Genomic DNA, 20,328 nt, shown 5'->3' on the forward strand with positions numbered 1-20,328 from the left:
TTAACCTTACTAAGGCAATAGAATGGTTTGGGCAGAAGCAATATATCAGTGTGTTGAAAAACAAACAAGAAGTGGTAAAATGAAGACTGCAAGTGTGGCTTCTCAGAGTCCCTTAATCCTGTCCTAGAATTCTGCAGTCTCTGATTACTGAATTTTGAAGCATTTGTTCTTGAATTTAAAGATATTAAATATGAACCACTCATATAGCTCCTTGCATAATTGCCAGAAACCTGCCATTTTTATATTAATGTAATAATTTGTGTAAAACTAAATATTTAAAGTTCCTGAAGACAGCTAAGTGGAAACCTCTAATACAAGTGCTAATTTTATTTCTTATTTTTTAAAAAGTCTTGGCTACTTATGATTCAGCAGACGGAACAACTTAGTAGGATAATGAAGACACATGCAGAGGACCTAAATTCTGGGCCCTTACACAGGCTCACCATGATGATCAAAGACAAGCAGCAGGTGAAGAAGAGTTATATAGGTGTTCATCAGCAGATAGAGGCAGAGATGATCAAGGTTTGTCTTTCCGTTCTGGAATTCTTTCTTTAATTTGATATTTAAATTCACTGAAATACTTTATCTTGTTTGACTTTAAAAATTGTTTAGTCACCATTTCCTGGCAAGAAATAGATTTCAGTGTCTCTAATAAGTGGTATCTTATTTTTACTGAATGTACAACATTATTGATTATAAGATATACTGTTACTTTATATACTCTCATGAAAGAAAAAAATGCTGCCAATTAAACGATGATACAATGCTTTCTTATCACTTAGAATTTTTATTTTTTACTCACTGAAATAGCTCTTTTAGGCTTTTAGAAAATTAATTTGCATCGTTTAATTCTATGCATATAATAAAAATAGGCAAAATAAATTAGTTGGAATATTTCTAAATTTTTTTCACAGAGTCTGTCTCTTCTGGATAACTTTTTACAATGGGTTTTGTTATGAAAATTTGCAAATGTACAGAAGAGAGAATAGTTAAATGAACTCCCATTGACCTATCCATCCACATAGTCAATATTTTCTTTTTTTTCATCTATACTCTCACCTACTTTTCTTCTACACTGGATAATTTTAAAGAAAATTCCAGTTATTATTTTATCCATAAATATTTTAGTATATATTGCTAAAATAAGTACTCTTTTTAAAAAAACTATGTTATCATTAACCACCTAAAATAACAATAATTCCTTAATATTATTAATTATCCTGACTATGCTCAAATGATTGTTAAATGTTTTTTTACAGTTGTTTCATTTGAATCATGATCCAAACCTGGCTCATATGTTGCATTTGAATAATCTCTTAATCTCTAGGTTCCCCTCACCACCCCACTTCTAAAATGCCATTTATTTGTGGGAGAAACTGGGTAGTTTATTCTATAGCATTTAATTCCTTCATTTTGGATTTTCCTGTTAGCAGCTTGTGATGCAGTTTCACATATTCCTTCATCCTCCTATTTTCTTGCAAACTGGAAGTTAGATCTAGAGACTTGATAAGATTTTGGCTGTTTATTTTGGGCAAGAATACATCATAGGTGCTGGTATAGACTTCCTGTTGTTTCATATCAAGAGGTATATAATGTCTGCTTGTTTATCTTCTTCTGATGTTAAACTTGACTAATAGGTTCCAGTGTTGCCAGTCTGCTCAATCTATTAAAAAAGATTCTTTTCAGCCTTTCCCCTAATAGTTTTAGCAACACTTCATATTCACCGCTTAGATCCATTAGCTCAGTGGAGGTTGTAAAATGGCAATATTTTACTTCTGTCATTTCTGATGCAATTGTTAGCTGGAGTTTTTCAATAAAAATTTTTCCTGTATCAACTATTTGGTTGCCATGAGGTGTAAGGTAGGATAATTCTTGCTTTTTGATATTAATTTGCCTGTTTGGGACTTCCCTGGTGGTGCAGTGGTTTAGAAGCTGCCTGCCAATGCAGGGGCACAGGTTCGATCCCTGGTCCGGGAAGATCCCACATGCCACGGAGCAGCTAAGCCCATGTGCCACAACTACTGAGCCTGTGCTCTAGAGCCCGTGAGCCACAACTACCGAGCCTGCGTGCTGCTACTGAAGCCTGCGTGCCTAGAGCCCGTGCTCTGCAACTAGAGAAGCCACCACAATGGGAAGCCAGTGCACTGCAACAAAGAGTAGTCCCCTCTGGACACAACTAGAGAAAGCCTGCGTGCAGCAATGAAGACCCAACATAGCCCCCCCACCCCCTAAAAAATTGCCAGTTTGCTGAATAGTGAATTGGTTGTTTAGCAAGTTCAAAAGTTAAGACTTCTAGTTTCCAGACCAGCATGTAAGAAGTTTGGAAGTTGTCCCTCCATCGTAACAACAAGTAAAAAGCTGAACAAACTGAAAAATCAACAACTCTTTCTTAGATCCGTTAGAGAAAGTAGGTCACAGAGCAGATGACTGCCCCCCCCACCCCCCCACCAATTGGAGAGACTGACAAGCAAATACAGAGAATCGCAACTTATCAGAACAGCAGCAGTCTTGGGAACCATTGTTGGTTGTAGAAAAACCTGAACTGTAACTGACAAATTCTGGGAGTTCAGTGTGGACATTTCTGAGGGTTACAAACTCCAGGAGGACCCACTCATTGAGGGGCCTTCACACTTGTGAATTTTACCTCCCAAATCCCTATGAGGTTCTCACAGAGAATATAGGAAACAAAAAAAATCTCATGATCCTGGTAGTGGCAGAGGAAAAGGAATAATTTTGACATATGCTAGAACATTCTGTTTTTAACAAGGTCTGTCGTCAGGACAAACTGTTTAGCCAGAACCTAACTGACCTGGGGGAAGGGAAGTACCCAACTCCAGCTCACTCTAGCCATCCTGTCCCATGTAAGGTGGGGTGGGGACTGAGAAGTACATGTGAAGTTCATGGTCCAGAGGTACAGGCTCAGTGAAAGACCAAGACCTAATCAGAGGGCTATAAAATGCTTCTCCTTCCTTGCCAACTTAGCACCACATTAGTACAGTCCTGTTTACCTCAGTTCCTTTTACCCAGTACATTATACCTGACAATCAAGAAGAAAGAGACAAGGCATACCAAGAGGCAGGAAACACAATTGGAAGAGACAGAGCAAGCATCAGAACCAGACATGACAGGGATCTTGGAATTATCAGACTGGGAATTTAAAGCAACTATTAATAATGTGCTAAGAGCTCTAATGAGTAAAGTAGACAGCATACAAGAACAGACGGGCAATGTAAGCAGAAAGATAGAAATCCTAAGCAAGGAACAAGAAGAGATTCTAGAGTTCAGTAACATTATGACAGAAATGAAGAATGACTTTGATGGGCTTATTAGGAGACTGAACACAACTGAAGAAAGAATCTCTGAACTTGAGTTTATGTCAATAGAAATCTCTAAAAGTGAAAAGCGAAGAGAACAAAGACTGAAAAAAAAAGTAAACAGCATAGTCAAGAATTTTGGGACCACTACAAAAGGTGTAACATACATATAATGGGAAGGAGAAGAAAGGGACTGAGGAATAGAAGAAATTTTTGAAACAATAATGACTGAGAATTTCCCGAAATTAATGTCAGACACCAAATGACAGATCCAGGAAGCTCAGAGAACACCAAGCAGAATGAATGATGAAAAAACCCCTCATAAACCTAGAATTCTGAACCCTGTGAAAATATCCCTCAAAAGTGAAGGAGAAATAAAGTCTTTGTCAGACAAACAAAAATTGATGGAATTTGTTGCCAATAGACTGAGAAGGAAAGTATGATATAGGTCAGAAACTTGGATCTACATAGAGAAAGAAAGAGCATTGGGGAAAGAATGAGTGAAGATAAAATGAAAACTTTTATTTTTCTCATTCTTAATTGATTTAATGGATAATGGTTTATTGAAAATGATAATAGCAACAATGTATTTGATTATGTACACTCATGTATATATCCTGTGTGTGTGTACATATTTTTATGTATGCTTATATATAAGTGAAATGAAAGACAGCCATAATACTTGGGATGGGAAGGAGGAATTAGGATTATTTTGTTATTGTAAGGTATTTACACTATGCATGAAGTGGTATAGTGTTATTTGAAAGCAAGAGTGGATTAGTTATAAATGTATGTTGCAAACTCTAGGGCAGCCACTAAAAAAAGCAAAAAAAAGTATACCTAGTATGCTAAGAAATGATAGAGAATAGAATCACATAAAGTACTCAATTAAAACCACAAAGACAGAAAAATAGTGGAAGACAAAAATTGGAACAACTAATAAGGGTAACAAATAGGAAACAGTGACAAATATGGTAGATACTAATCCAAGTATATCAATAATTACTTTGAAGGTCAGTGGTCTTAATGAACCAATTAAAAGACAGATATTGTCAGACTGGATAAAAAAACAAAACACAACTGTATGTTGTCTACAAGAAAACCACTTTATATATAAAGACACATATAGATTAATAGTAAATGGATGGAGAAAGATATACCATACTAACCCTAATCAAAAGAAAGTGGGAGTAGCTATATTAATTGCAGACAGGACAGACTTCAAAGTAAAGAAATTTATCAGGGATAAAGAGGGGAATTACATAATGTTGAAGGGGTTAGTTCTCCAGGAAGACACTGTAATCCTTAACATGTATGTGCCTAACAACATAGCATCAAAATACTGATAGAACCACAAAAAGTGTTAGAATTGTAAGGAGAAACGGATGAACCACTATTATAGTTGGAGAATTCAGCACCCTCCCCACCCCCCATCAGAAATGGACAGATGCAGCAGGCAGAAAATCAGTAAGGACAGAGTTGAACTTAATAATATCATCAGTCAACTAGATATAAGGAACATCTATAGTCTACTTCATCCAACAGCAGGAGAATACACATTCTTCTCAAACTCACATTGGATGGTTCAACAAGATAGACCACATTCTAGGTCATAAATCATACCTTAACAAATTTTAAAAAATGGAGTTGATACAGTGTCTTCTCTGAGACCACAGTGGAATTAAACTAGAAATCAGTAACAGAAAGATAGCTGGAAAATCCCCAAATACTTGAAGATTAAACAGCACATTTCTAAATAACATGTGGATCAAGGAAGAAATCTCAAGAAAAATTTAAAGATATTTTGAATGAAACGAACCTGAAAACAAAACTTATCAAAATTTGTGGGATACAACAAAAGCAGTGCTTAGAAGGAAATTTATAGCATTGAATGCATTTGTTGGAAAAGAAGAAAGATCTAAAATCTATCATCTGAGCTTCCACCTTAGGACAGTAGAAAAAGAAGAGCAAATTGAATCCAAAGTACACAGAAGAAAAGAAATAATGAAAATTAGAGCAGAACTCAATGAAAATATGAAACTAATAAAGTCAACAAAACCAAAATCTGGTTCTTTGAGAAGAATAAAATCAGTAAGGCTCTAGCCAGGCTAACAAAAACCCAGTGTGAGTACAAATTACTAATATCAGAAGTGAAAGGTACATATCCCATGGATATTAAAAGGATAATGATGGACTACTTTTTAAAAACTCTATGTCCTAATTCAAAAAGAGTCATTTAGGGCTTCCCGGGTGGCACAGTGGTTGAGAGTCTGCCTGCCGATGCAGGGGACACGGGTTCGTGCCCCAGTCCAGGAGGATCCCACATGCCATGGAGTGGCTGGGGCCAGGAGCCATGGCCGCTGAGCCTGTGCGTCTGGAGCCTGTGCTCCGCAATGAGAGAGGCCACAGCAGTGAGAGGCCTGTGTACCGCAAAAAAAAAAAAAAAAAAAAAAATCATTTACCACAATGTTCATTGCAGCTCTGTTTACAATAGCCAGGACATGGAAGCAACCTAAGTGTCCATCGATAGATGAATGGATAAAGAAGATGTGGCACATATATACAATGGAATATTAGCCATAAAAAGGAATGAAATTGAGTTATTTGTAGTGAGGTGGATGGGCCTAGAGTCTGTCATACAGAGTGAAGTAAGTCAGAAAGAGAAAAACAAATACCATATGCTAACACATATATATGGAATCTTAAAAAAAAAATGGTTCTGAGGAGAGCGCAGCAACAGGGGTGCAGAGGGCAAAGCGGAGAGATTCCTGCAGAGGGGATCAGTGCCGACCAGCATTCACCAGCCCGAGAGACTTGTCTGTTCACGAGCCGGGATGGGTGGGGGTGGGAAGCTGAGGCTCTGGCTTCCGAGGTCAGATCCCAGGGAGAGGACTGGGGTAGGCTGTGTGAACACAGCCTGAAGGGGGCTAGTGCAACACAGCTAGCCGGGAGGGAGTCTGGGAAAAAGTCTGGAGCTGCCAAAGAGGCAAGAGACTTTTCCTTGCCTCTTTGTTTCCTGGTGTGCGAGGAGGGGGGATTAAGAGCATCGCTTAAAGGAGCTCCAGAGATGGGCGCGAACCGTGGCTTTCAGCGTGGACCCCAGAGACAGGCATGAGACGCTAAGGCTGCTGCTGCAGCCACCGAGAAGCCTATGTGCAAGCACAGGGCACTATCCACACCTTCCCTTCTGGGAGCTTGTGCAGCCCGCCACTGCCAGGGTTCCATGATCCAGGGACAACTTCCCCGGGAGAACACACGGCGCGCCTCAGGCTGGTGCAACGTCACGGTGGCCTCTGCCGCCACAGACTCACCCCGCATTCCGTACCCCTCCCTCCCCACCCGCCACAGCCCCTGAGGCAGCTGCTCATTTAACCCCGTCCTGTCTGAGCGAAGAACAGATGCTCTCAGGTGACCTATACACAGAGGCGGGGCCAAATCCAAAGCTGAACACCAGGAGTTGTGCGAACAAAGAAGAGAAAGGGAAATCTCTCGAGCAGGCTCAGGAGCAGCGGATTAAATCTCCACAATCAACTTGATGTATGTACCCTGCAACTGTGGAATACCTGAATAGACAACAAATCATCCCAAAATTGAGGAGGTGGACTTTGGGAGCAATGATATATATATATATTTTTTCCCTTTTTCTCTTTTTGTGAGTGTATATGTGTATAGTTCTCTGTGTGATTTTGTCTGTACAGCTTTGCTTTTACCATTTGACCTAGGGTTCAGTCTGTGCTTTTTTTTTTTAAGTATAATTTTTAACGCTTGTTATCATTGGTGGATTTGTTTTTTGGTTTGGTTGCTCTCTTCTTTCTTTATCTTTAATAATTTTTATTTTAATAACTTTATTTTACTTTATTTTATCTTCTTTTTTTTCTTTCTTTTTTTTCTCCCTTTTATTCTGAGCTGTGTGGATTATGACAGATTCTTGGTGCTCCAGCCAGGCGTCAGGTCTGTGCCTCTGAGGTGAGGGAGCCAAGTTCACGACGTTGGTCCACAAGAGACCTCCCAGCTCCACGTAATATCAAATGGCGAAAATCTCCCAGAGATCTCCATGTCAACGCCAAGACCCAGCTCCACTCAACGACCAGCAAACTACAGTGCTGGATACCCTATGCCAAACAGCTAGCAAGACAGGAACACAATGCCACCCATTAGCAGAGAGGCTGCCTAAAATCATAATAAGTCCATAGACACCCCAAAACACACCACCAGACATGGACCTGCCCACCAGAAAGACAAGATCCAGCCTCATCCACCAGAACACAGGCACTAGTCCCCTCCACCAAAAAGTGTACACAACCTACGGAACCAACCTTAGCCACTGAGGGCAGACACCAAAAACAACAGGAACTACGAACCTGCACCTGTGAAAAGGAGACCCCAAACACAGTAAGTTAAGCAAAATGACAAGACAGAGAAACACACAGCAGATAAAGGAGCAAGGTAAAAACCTGCCTATTGAAGAGGAAATAGGCAGTGTACCTGAAAAAGAATTCAGAATAATGATAGTAAGGATGATCCAAAATCTTGGAAATAGAACGGAGAAAATACAAGAAACGTTTAACAAGGACCTAGAAAAACTAAAGAGGAAACAAACAGTGATGAATAACAGAATAAATGAAACAAAAAATTCTCTAGAAGGGATCAATAGCTGAATAACTGAGGCAGAAGAATGGATAAGTGACCTGGAAGATAAAATAGTGGAAATAACTACTACAGAGCAGAATAAAGAAAAAAGAATGGGAGAGGATGGGCCCATGAGCCATGGCCACTGAGCCTGGGCATCCGGAGCCTGTGCTTCACAATGGGAGAGACCACAACAGTGAGAGGCCTGTGTAATGCAAAAAAAAAAAAAAAAGAATGAAAAGAATTGAGGACAGTCTCAGAGACCTCTGGGACAACATTAAACACACCAACATTGGAACTATAGGGGTCCCAGAGGAAGGAGAGAAAAAGAAAGGGACTGAAAAAATATTTGAAGAGATTATAGTTGAAAACTTCCCTAATATGGGAAAGCAAATAGTCAATCAAGTCCAGGAAGCACAGAGAGTCCCATACAGGATAAATCCAAGGAGAAACAAGACAAGACACATATTAATCAAACTATCAAAAATTAAATACAAAGAAAAAATATTAAAAGCAGCAAGGGAAAAACAACAAACAACATACAAGGGAATCACCATAAGGTTAACAGCTGATCTTTCAGCAGAAACTCCACAAGCCAGAAGCGAGTGGCAGGACATATTTAAAGTGATGAAGGGGAAAAGCCTACAACCAAGATTACTCTAGCCGCAAGGTTCTCATTCAGATTCGATGGAGAACTTAAAACTTTTACAGACAAGCAAAAGCTAAGAGAATTCAGCACCACCAAACCAGCTTTACAACAAATGCTAAAGGAGCTTCTCTAGGCAGGAAACACAAGAGAAGGAAAACTCCTACAATAACAAACCCAAAACAATTAAGAAAATGGTAATAGGAACATACATATTAATAACTACCTTAAATATAAATGGATTAAATGCTCCAAGTAAAAGACATAGACTGGCTGAATGGATATGAAAACAAGACCTGTATATATGCTGTGTACAAGAGTCCCACTTCAGACCTAGGGACACATACAGACTGCAAGTAAGGGGATGGGAAAATATATTCCATGCAAATGGAAATCAGAAGAAAGCTGGAGTAGCAGTTCTCATATGAGACAAAATAGACTTTAATAAAAAACTATTACAAGAGACAATGACACTACATAATGATGTAGGGATCAATCCAAGAAGAAGATATAACAAGTGTAAATATTTATGCACCCAACATAGGAGCACCTCAATACATAAGGCAAATACTAACAGCCATAAAAGGGGAAATTGACAGTAACACAATCATAGTAGGGGACGTTAACACCCCACTTTCACCAATGGACAGATCATCCAAAATGAAAATAAATAAGGAAACGCAAGTTAAATGATACGTTAACAAAATAGACTTAATTGATATGTATAGGGCATTCCATCCAAAAACAACAGAATACACATTCTTCACAAGTGCTCATGGAACATTCTCCAGGATAGATTTTATCTTGGGTCACAAATCAAACATTGGTAAATTTAAGAAAATTTAAATTGTTTCAAGTATCTTTTCTGACCACAACGCTATTAGAGTAGATATCAATTACAGGAAAACATCAGTAAAAAATACAAACACAAGGAGGCTAAACAATACACTACTTAGTAACCAAGTGATCACCGAAGAAATCAAAGAGAAAATAAAAAAATGCCTAGAAACAAATGACAATGAAAACACGACAACCCAGAACCTATGCGATGCAGCAAAAGCAGTTCTAAGAGCTAAGTTTATAGCAATACAATCCTACCTTAAGAAACAAGAAACATCTCAAATAAACAACCTAACCTTACACCTAAAGCATTTAGGAAAAGAAGAACAAAAAACCCGCAAAGTTAACAGAAGGAATGAAATCATAAAGGTCAGATCAGAAAAAAATGAAAAAGAAATGAAGGAAACGATAGCAAAGATCAATAAAATTAAAAGCTGGTTCTTTGAGAAGATAAACAAAATTGATAAACCGTTAGCCAGACTCATCAGGAAAAAAAGGGAGAAGACTCAATTCAATAGAATTAGTAATGAAAAAAGAGAAGTAACAACTGACCCTGCAGAAATAAAAGGATCATGAGAGATTACTACAAGCAACTCTATGCCAATAAAATGAACAACCTGGAAGAAATGGACAAATTCTTAGATATGCACAACCTTCCGAGACTGAACCAGGAAGAAATAGAAAACATGAACAAACCAATCAGAAACACTGAAATTGAAACTCTGATTAAAAATCTTCCAACAAAGAAAAGCCCAGGACCAGATGGCTTCACAGGCGAATTCTATCAAACATTTAGAGAAGAGCTAACACCTATCTTTCTCAAACACTCCCAAAATACAGCAGAGGTAGGAACACTCCAAACTCATTCTATGAGGCCACCATCACCCTGATACCAAAACCAGACAAAGATGTCACAAAGGAAAATAACTAGAGGCCAATATCACTGATGAAATAGATGCAAAAATCCTCATCATAATACTAGCAAGCAGAATCCAGCAACACATTAAAAGGGTCATACACCATGATCAAGTCATATTTATCCCAGGAATGCAAGGATTCTTCAATATTTGCAAATCAGTCAATGTGATACACCATATTAACAAATTGAAGGAGTAAAACCGTATAATTATCTCAATAGATGCAGAGAAAGCTTTTGACAAAATTCAACACTCATTTATGATAAAAACCCTGCAGAAAGTAGGCATAGAGGGAACTTTCCTCAACATAATAAAGGCCATGTATGACACAGCCACAGCCTACATCGTCCTCAATGTTGAAAATCTGAAATCATTTCCACTAAGATCAGGAACAAGACAGTGGTGCCCACTCCACCACTATTATTCAACATAGTTTTCGAAGTTTTAGCCACAACAATCAGAGAAGAAAAGGAAATAAAAGGAATCCAAATCGGATAAGAAGAAGTAAAGCTGTCACTGTTTGCAGATGACATGATACTATACATAGAGAATCCTAAAGATGCTACCAGAAAACTACTAGAGCTAATCAATGAATTTGGTAAAGTATCAGGATACTAAATTAATGCACAGAAATCTCTGGCGTTCCTATACACTAATGATGAAAACTCTGTAAGTGAAATTAAGAAAACACTCCTATTTAGCATTGCAACAAAAAAATAGAATATCCAGGAATAAACCTACCTAAGGAGACAAAAGACCTGCATGCAGAAAATTATAAGACACTGATGAAAGGAGTTAAAGATGATACACATAGATGGAGAGATATACCATGTTCTTGGATTGGGAGAATCAACATTGTGAAAATGACTATAGTACCCAAAGCAATCTACAGATTCAATTCAATCCCTATCAAACTACCACTGGCATTTTTCACAGAAGTAGAACAAGAAATTTCACAATTTGTATGGAAACACAAAAGACCCCGTATAGCCAAAGCAATCTTGAGAAAGAAAAACGGAGCTGGAGGAATCAGGTTCCCTGGCTTCAGACTATATTGCAAAGCTACAGTAATCAAGACAGTATGGCACTGGCACAAAAAGAGAAATATAGATCAATGGAACACGATAGAAAGCTCAGAGATAAACCGTCGCACATATGGTCACCTTATCTTTGATAAAGGAGGCAAGAATATACAGTGGAGAAATGACAGCCTCTTCAATAAGTGGTGCTGGGAAAACTGTACAGCTATTTGCAAAAGAATTGTATTAGAGCACTCCCTAACGCCATACACAAAAATAAACTCAAAATGGATTAAAGACTTAAATGTAAGGCCAGACGCTATCAAACTCTTAGAGGACAACATAGGTAGAATACTCTATGCCATAAATCACAGCAAGATCCTTTTTGACCCACCTCCTAGAGAAATGGAGATAAAAGCATAAATAAACTAATGGGAACCAATGATTCTTAAAACAATGACACTTAAAACACTTAAACCAATGACAGTTAAAACAGATAAACAAGATGAAAAGACAACCCGCAGAATGGCAGAAAATATTTGCAAATGAAGCAACTGGCAAAGCATTAATCTCCAAAATTTACAAGCAGCTCATGCAGCTGAATATCAAAAAAACAAACAACCCAATCCAAAAATGGGCAGAAGACGTAAATAGACATTCTCCAAAGAAGATATGCAGATTGCTAACAAACACATGAAAGAATGCTCAACATCATTAATCATTAGAGAAATGCAAATCAAAAGTACAATGAGATATCATACACTGGTCAGAATGGCCATCATCAAAAAATCTAGAAACAATAAATGCTGGAGAGGGTGTGGAGAAATTGAACCCTCTTGCACTGTTGATGGGAACGTAAATTGATACAGCCACTATGGAAAACAGTATGGTGGTTCTTTAAAAAACTAAAAATAGAACTACTGTACAACCCAGCAATCCCACTACTGGGCATATACCCTGAGAAAACCATAATTCATGGAGTAATGTACCACAATGTTCATTGCAGCTCTATTTCCAGTAGCCAGGACATGGTAGCAACCTAAGTGTCCATCAACAGATGAATGGATAAAGAAGATGTGGGACATATATAGAATGGAGTATTTCTCAGCCATAAAAAGAAAAGAAATTGAGTTATTTGTAGTGAGGTGGATGGACCTAGAGTCTGTCATACAGAGTGGACCTAGAGTCTGTCATACAGAGTGAAGTAAGTCAGAAAGAGAAAAACAAATACCATATGCTAACACATATATATGGAATGTAAAAAAAAAATCATGAAGATCCTAGGGGCAAGACGGGAATAAAGTCACAGACCTACTAGAGAATGGAGTTGAGGTTATGGGGGGGGGGAAGGGTAAGCTGGGACAAAGTTAAAGAGTGGCATGGACATATATACAGTACCAAATGTAAAATAGATAGCTAGTGGGAAGTAGCCGCATAGCACAGGGAGATCAGCTCGGTGCTTTGTGACTACCTAGAGGGGTGGGATAGGGAGGGTGGGAGGGGGGGAGTCGCAAGAGGGAAGAGTTATGGGGATATAAGTATATGTGTAACTTTGTGTACACATATACTTTGTGTAACTTTGTGTAACTTTTCACTTTGTTGTAAAGCAGAAACTAACACACATTTATAAAGCAATTATACTTTAAATAGATGTTAAAAAATTATTCTGATAGTTTTCTGTGGATAATGAGTAATTTGCCTTGTGACTTGATATATATCTATATAGGTGTGTGTGTGTATATATATGTATATATATGTGTGTGTGTGTAAATATCTTAATATACAAAAGATAAAGGAGTATTTTAAATTAAAAATACAGTAATCAAGATAGTTTTGTGTTTGTGAAACACAATAGGAAAACAAATAGATCAGTGGAACAGAATAGAGGGAGAGAGTCAGAAGTAGATCCACATAATTGTAGTTAACTGATCTTTGACAAAGGGGCAAAGTCAATACAGGGGAGAAAAGTTAATATTTTTAACAAATGGTGCTGGAACAAGGGACCGCCATGTGCAAAAAAATGAATCTAGACACATACTTTACACCATTCACACAAATTAACTCAAAATGGATCACAGACCTAAATGTACAATGTAATAGTATAAAACACCTAGAAGATAAATAGGAGAAAACCTAGATGACCTCGGGTATGAAGATGACTTTTTAGATACAACACCAAAGGCGTGATCCATGAAGAAATAATTGATAAGTTGGAACTCCTCAAAATTTTAAAACTTCTCTGTTTTCCTTTCTTTCTTCCCTCCTCCCTACCTGTACTGCATGGCTTGTGGAATCTTAGTTCCCTGACCAGGGATTGAAGTTGGGCCCTCGTCAGTCAGAACGCAGATTTCTAACCACTTGACCGTCAGGGAATTCCCTCCTTTCTTTCTTTTTAAAAACATTATAACTCCACAGAAATGTGTGTGATACGTGTTGCAAATGGCAAAGGAACACATGAGTTTTCATTCAGAGAAATTCTACTTAACACTGGACGTGAGTCATGGTATGAAAGTGTGCCTCCAATCTCAAATGGTATGGCATCTTTAGTACAGAATTTAAGGGAAAGTACGAGCATTGGAAGTGAAACCCAAAAGGGTCTCAGGCACACTCTGGGTGGTCTATAAGCAATTATGGAACTATAATGACTTCATAAGTTTAAAAGATATAATGAACTCAAAGCAGCCTGATAGGCAAGATAAAATGAACCAGATTGGCAAAATTCTCAGAAAGATTTCAACAACAGACATCAATGTGATACAATAGTTTAAAAGTATGCAAAATGGAAAATAGTTCGAGCCCATGAGACCAGAGCAGTAACTGTGATGGGCAGTCACGTAGATGGAAGTGTCCATATTTCTTGCCTGCTCCAAGCTATATATATATTTTTTATATATATGGTATATATTATATGTATTGTATTCAGGTTGTCCTCAAAAAAATAAAAAATAAAACTTCTGCTCTGCAAATACAGTATCAAAGGAATGAGAAGATAAGCCATAGACTGGAAGAAAACATTTGCAAAGGCACATTTGACAAAAGACTGTTATCTAAAATACACAAAGAACTCTTCCCTGGTGGCATAGTGGTTAAGAATCTGCCTGCCAATGCAGGGGACATGGGTTCGATCCCTGGTCCAGGAAGATCCCACATGCTGCGGAGCAACTAAGCCTGTGAGCCACAACTACTGAGCCTGTGCTCTAGAGCCTGCGAGCCACAACTACTGAGCTCATGTGCTGCAGGTACTGAGCCCATGCGCTGCAACTACTGAAGCCCGTGTGCCGCAGCTGTTTAGCCCATGTGCTGCAACTACTGACGCCTGAATGTCTAGAGCCCATGCTCCAGAACAAGAGAAGCTACCACAATGAGAAGCCCGTGAACCGCAACAAAGAGTAGCCCTGCTCGCTGCAATTATAGAAAGCCTGCACCCAGCAACGAGGACCCAACACAGCCAAAAATAAATAAAATTAATTAAAAAAAATACACAAAGAACTCTTAAAAGTCTACTAAGAAAACCAGCAACCTGATTAAAAAACAAACACCTCACCAAAGAAGATATACAGATGGCAAATAAGCACATAAAAAGTTGCTCAACATCATATGTCATCAAGGAAGTGCAAATTAAAGGAACAATGACATACCACTACACATCTATTAGAATGCCCCAAATCTAGAACGTTGACAACCACCAAATACTGGTGAGGTTGTGGAGCAACAGGAACTCTCATTCATTGCTGGTGGGAATGCAAAATAATCCAGCCACTTTGGAAGACAGTTTGGCTGTTTCTTACAAAATTAAAAATACTCTTACCGTAGGACCCAGCAATTGAGCTCCTTAGTATTTGTGCAGAGGAGTTGAAAACATATGTCTACACTAAAGCCCACACATAGCTGTTTATAACAGCTTTATTCATAATTGTCAAAACTTGGAAGCAAGCAAGAAGTCCTTTAGTAAGTGAGTGGATAAACTGTAGTGCATCCAGACAATGGAATATTATTCAGAGCTCAAAGAAAATGAGGTACCAAGCCACAGAAAGATATGGAGGAACCTTAAATGCATATTACTAAGTGAAAGAAGCCAATATGAAAAATATGTATGATTCTAACTATATGATATTCTGGAAAAGTCAAAACTATGAAGACAGTAAAAAGATCATTGATTCCCAGGAGTTAGTGAATAGGTGGAGCACAGAGGGTTTTATGACAGTGAAACAACTGTGTGTGGTACTATAATGGTGGATACATGTCATTATATGTTTGTTCAAATCCATAAAATGTACACCAAGAGTGGAACTTAATGTAAACTATGGACTTATGTGATAATGTTGTGTCATTGTAGGTTTATCAATTGTAAAAATTTACAAACATACTCCAGTGGAGTATGTTGATAATCAGGGAGGCTGTGCATGAATCAGGGTAAAAGACAAGTAGGGAATCTCCATACTTTGTGCTAATTTGGCTGTGATACTAAAAGTGCTCTAAAAGGTAAAGTCCATTAAAAACAAAATGTTAACCAGTGAGGTTCTTTTTAAAAGGGAATGATTTGAACTCATTTATATCTATATCATAGTTGTAGATATTTTTGTTTATTTACACAGTGCAATCCTCCATGCTGTCAAGAACATTTGTGATGCAGAATTTGTTTAAAGTGGACTGTGGGATTTTCTTCCAAGTTTCTTATGCCCCTTTAGCAAGTTTCTAATGCTGCTGATTTCATACTCTTCCCGAAGGCTTATTAGAAGTTTTTTAGATACAATCTAAGACTCAATTTTTTCTCAAATGCTTGTTATGGTTTTTTGACGACAGAATCAAAGACTTGGATTTGTCTAGCTTTTGGGTAGAGATAATAACGAAGTTCATGTGTGCATGCAGTGACCACTGTCATGATTGCTGCCTGGCCAGCAATGATTGTTAGATGTATCTTTTCAGAGATGTTACAGTGTGAAAAAAAAAAAATCATGTTAGAACTGGTGAATTATGACAGCTCAGAGTTATTCTGTATAATTAAAATAAGTATTTTAAATTATTTTTTTATTAGAGAAAATATTTTTGTACACAGCAATTAATTATTGGCCTTTACATTTTATTTATTTATTTATTTATTTATTTATTTATTTATTTATTTATTTATTTATTTATTTATTTTTGTGGTGCACGGGCCTCTCACTGTTGTGGCCTCTCCCCCTGTGGAGCACAGGCTCTGGACGTGCAGGCTCAGCGGCCATGGCTCACGGGCCCAGCCGCTCCACGGCATGTGGGATCCTCCTGGACTGGGGCACGAACCTGTGTCCCCTGCATCGGCAGGCAGACTCTCAACCACTGCGCCACCAGGGAAGCCCCTGGCCTTTACATTTTAGATGATGACAGCACTATTTTATGATCTGCTCTTCTTTTTAAGAAATGTTTTTTTTCATATGCTGTTGAATTTATCACCGATTTCTAAGCTAATTTTAGTTTATTGGTTGTAATTGTATATTAAAGAGCACCTCTGCCCCATAAGCAGTAAAATATTCATCTATTAATGCTTTGGAATTTAGGTTCTCGACTGAAATAAATTTAAGCATTAAAAAATTTTTTTTCATTTCTTTTTTTGACAGGTTACAAAGACAGAATTAGAGAAATTAAAAACAAGCTATAGACAATTAATAAAAGAAATGAATTCTGCCAAAGAGAAATATAAAGAAGCTGTAGCTAAAGGTATGATGCAATTATGAAAAATGTTTATTTTAGTGATTTTTATTCTTATCATTTGAAAGTTATCTTTATAAGTGGTGGAATGATTACACTTAGACCAATTCACATTTTAAAAATATTAAAGTAAGCCAAAATAGACTAATTACCAAACTGTGTAATAAGTATTTCTTTTTTTGTTTTGTTTTTTGAAAATAATGGAAACTATTTTTGAGTAGTTAATGCTATTAATAGAATTATGCAGTACTTGTAATAGAATGCAAGGAATGTTTAAATTTTTCTCATAGGCTTCAGATTTACTCATTTAATTACTGAGTGCTAAATAAGAAAAATAAAGTTGTATTTGTTTAGAAGCTTTTATTGATCCTCTTTTTACCTGTATTTAAATGCCATTAAAATCACAGGTCATTTTATAGCTCAGTTTTGCTTTCATAGCTTAATTTTATATCTATATTGTACTAAAATTTTCATAATAAGCTTTGGAAGTAAATGGAAAGGGAAACATTATGTTTTAATCAAAGATTTGTGGTTATAGTTTTTAAATGTGACTAGTCTTCATATTTATATATTTTTTAATTATAAAATTTTTGTTGTTTTCTGGTTAAATAGGATTATTAGCAACTCTTTTTAAAATATTTTTTTAATTATTAAATTTACCTTTCTCATTTATTAATGTATTTTCTCTTTTTCTTTTACTTGTATATTATTTTGTCATTTGGTTGAGGTAAATGAAATAAACAGCTCCTATATTTGGATATACCTTACACAATGAAAATACTGTTTTTGTTGTTATTCCCAGTAGACTAGAAGAGAGACTGATTTAGATGCAGTTCCCCCCCCCCACTTCTGCCTCCCTTTCCTTCTTCCTCTTGCTTCTCCCTACTTCCTTCCTCTCCTTCCTTCTCTGTCCCTCCCCTCCCTTCTCCCAGTATTCCCTTCAGCATTTACTTTGTGTCTCCGTTTCTCCCTGTCTCCATCCCTCCCACATTTATTTCACGTTTCTGCTTCTTGCAGTGTTTCTAGATGAATTAGTATTCACAGTTTACTTATTTTTACTTATTTTTCTTGTACCTCAACCAGCATTTTGAGATTATGATCTCTTTTTAATACAAACTTATCTTTTAAAATGCTTTCGTAATTCAGTTATGTAAGTTATTTAAGTGAAGAAAAGAAAAAATACAATAGTGGAAAGATGAGTCAGACTTTGGAGTCAGATAGCCTTAGATGTAAATTCCAGTGTTGTATGATTATTTCATAAATTTCAAACTTCGTATTATTCCTTTTTTATTTTAAAGAGTGCTTTATATAATCAAGAAGTATTTACTGAGCATTTTCTACCCTTAAGTTATTGAGATTCAAACATTCAAGGAGCTTACCCACTTCTAGTTGATATTCTAACTTGGGAACTGCAAGTCTTCACTGTTTTTCAAAATTTAGTCTTTATACAAGGGATCCCCTGCTAAACCATCAAGAGTGATTTAGAAATAGTTTTGTACATTGAGCATTACTACTCAATCTGTCAAAGGGTTAGTTTTATAAAGTTCATTACATAATGCTTGGCTAGCATTCTCAAATTAGTTTCCTGTATTATAAACATCCACATATTAAATTCACCCAGAACAAGTGGTGACTTAATCCAACTATATTGTAATCCATCTATGTGAAGTATTTCACACTAGGTCTATATCTGTTGGAGAATGATTAGTTAGAAAAAGAAGTACATAATTACTCCCAAGTGTTTGATACCTACTTTTAATGACATAGTTTTTGTTTAAAAAATGAAATCTAATTCTGATATCATAATAAAGTTTTAAATAGTTCTTGTACCTAAAGTTTATATTATCAAAGATTATTCACAGGTAATAATTGTTCTTTATTACTTATCTTTATTATTTATTATAGAGATAAAATACCATTCAGTGTTGTATCAGTAGTAAGAAGGCAACTAGAAAATCTGAAGACCGTAGTTTTAATTGATCTTAAGAAATGTATTATTTGACTGAGTCTCCTGAAGTTAAAATATGTGAGCTTATTTACATTTTCTTTCTAAAGGAATTAGTGATGTACTTTTTCATTTTCTGGAATTTGATTACTCCCATTAAATCAATGTAAAATGTATAGTGTATATACTTTTAAAGTAAGTTCTTATATAACTATGTAAATGTATGAGACTTATGTGAATTTCCCTTTTATAATCACAACTATCTTTATACTCACGATTACCTGAAAAAGTATAAAATTATATTTTTGAAAATTTTGTATCTGTTTTCAAACTCCTTCTACCTTTAACATGGAAATAGGTTTTTTTTTGTGAAGTTATTTACTATTTATAAGGATGATGTGTTGGCAAATTCTTCCAACATTTGCAGGCTTTATGTCAGAACCTTAGTTTATCTGGAGAGGCCACAGCAGGCCATTTCTGGAATGGGCTCTAGGAATTGCTGGAGCACTGGTGGTGGATACCCAAGCTGTGGCTCTGGCATTCAGAGTCATTGCTTTAGACATTAGGGGGTCTTTGAAAAGCTATTTAAAAACTCAATCTAATATATAGTGTCCAGCTTGAGAAGACAAGGCTTCGGGGGAGATAGGACCCAGAAATAGCTCCTATAGTAAGTAAGGGTTAAATTCTGGATTTGATCAAGAATTAGTTTGGGAAGGTAGCAGGAATATGACAGAAGAATAAGATGCGGAGATCACCTTCCTCCCCACAGATACATCAGAAATACATCTACATATGGTACTGCTCCTATAGAACACCCACTGAATGCTGGCAGAAGACCTCAGACTCCCAAAAGGCAAGAAACTCCCCATGTACCTGGGTAGGGTAAAAGAGAAAAGAAAAAACAGAGACAAAAGAATAGGGACAGAACCTGCACCAGTGGGAGGGAGCTATGAAGGAGGAAAGGTTTCCACACACTAGGAAGCCCCTTCACAGGCGGAGACTGTGGGTGGCGGAGAGGGAAAGCTTCGGAGCCACGGAGGAGAGCACAGCAACAGGGGTGCGGAAGGCAAAGCAGAGAGATTCCTGCACAGAGGATCGGGACCGACCAGCATTCACCAGCCCGAGAGGCTTGTCTACTCACCCGCCGGGGCGGGTGGGGCTGGGAGCTGAGACTTGGGCTTTAGTCGGAGCGCAGGGAGAGGAATGGCGGCGTGAACACAGCCTGAAGGGGTTAGTGCACCATGGCTAGCCGGGAGGGAGTCTGGGATAAAGTCTGGACCTGCTGAAGAGGAAAGAGACATTTTCTTCCCTCTTTGTTTCCTGGTGAGCAAGG

At 37.3% G+C, this 20,328-nt stretch overlaps 1 protein-coding gene across 6 annotated transcripts in view; it reads left to right on the top strand.

The window, feature by feature from the left end:
- FER (FER tyrosine kinase) overlaps positions 1–20,328 on the top strand; it is a 478,023-nt gene that overhangs the window by 78,354 nt on the left and 379,341 nt on the right. For 5 of the 6 annotated variants that reach the window (XM_060143370.1, XM_060143371.1, XM_060143367.1 and 2 more), the window contains 2 exons: positions 349–522; positions 16,960–17,059. In XM_060143370.1, coding sequence (XP_059999353.1) covers positions 349–522; positions 16,960–17,059 — 274 coding nt within the window. Of the gene's footprint in view, positions 1–348; positions 523–16,959; positions 17,060–18,950; positions 19,077–20,328 lie in introns of those variants that run through there. The other variant, XM_060143372.1, reaches the window with a different exon arrangement.

Source organism: Lagenorhynchus albirostris, chromosome 3, assembly GCF_949774975.1.
Source record: "Lagenorhynchus albirostris chromosome 3, mLagAlb1.1, whole genome shotgun sequence".
NCBI classification, from domain to species: domain Eukaryota; kingdom Metazoa; phylum Chordata; class Mammalia; order Artiodactyla; family Delphinidae; genus Lagenorhynchus; species Lagenorhynchus albirostris.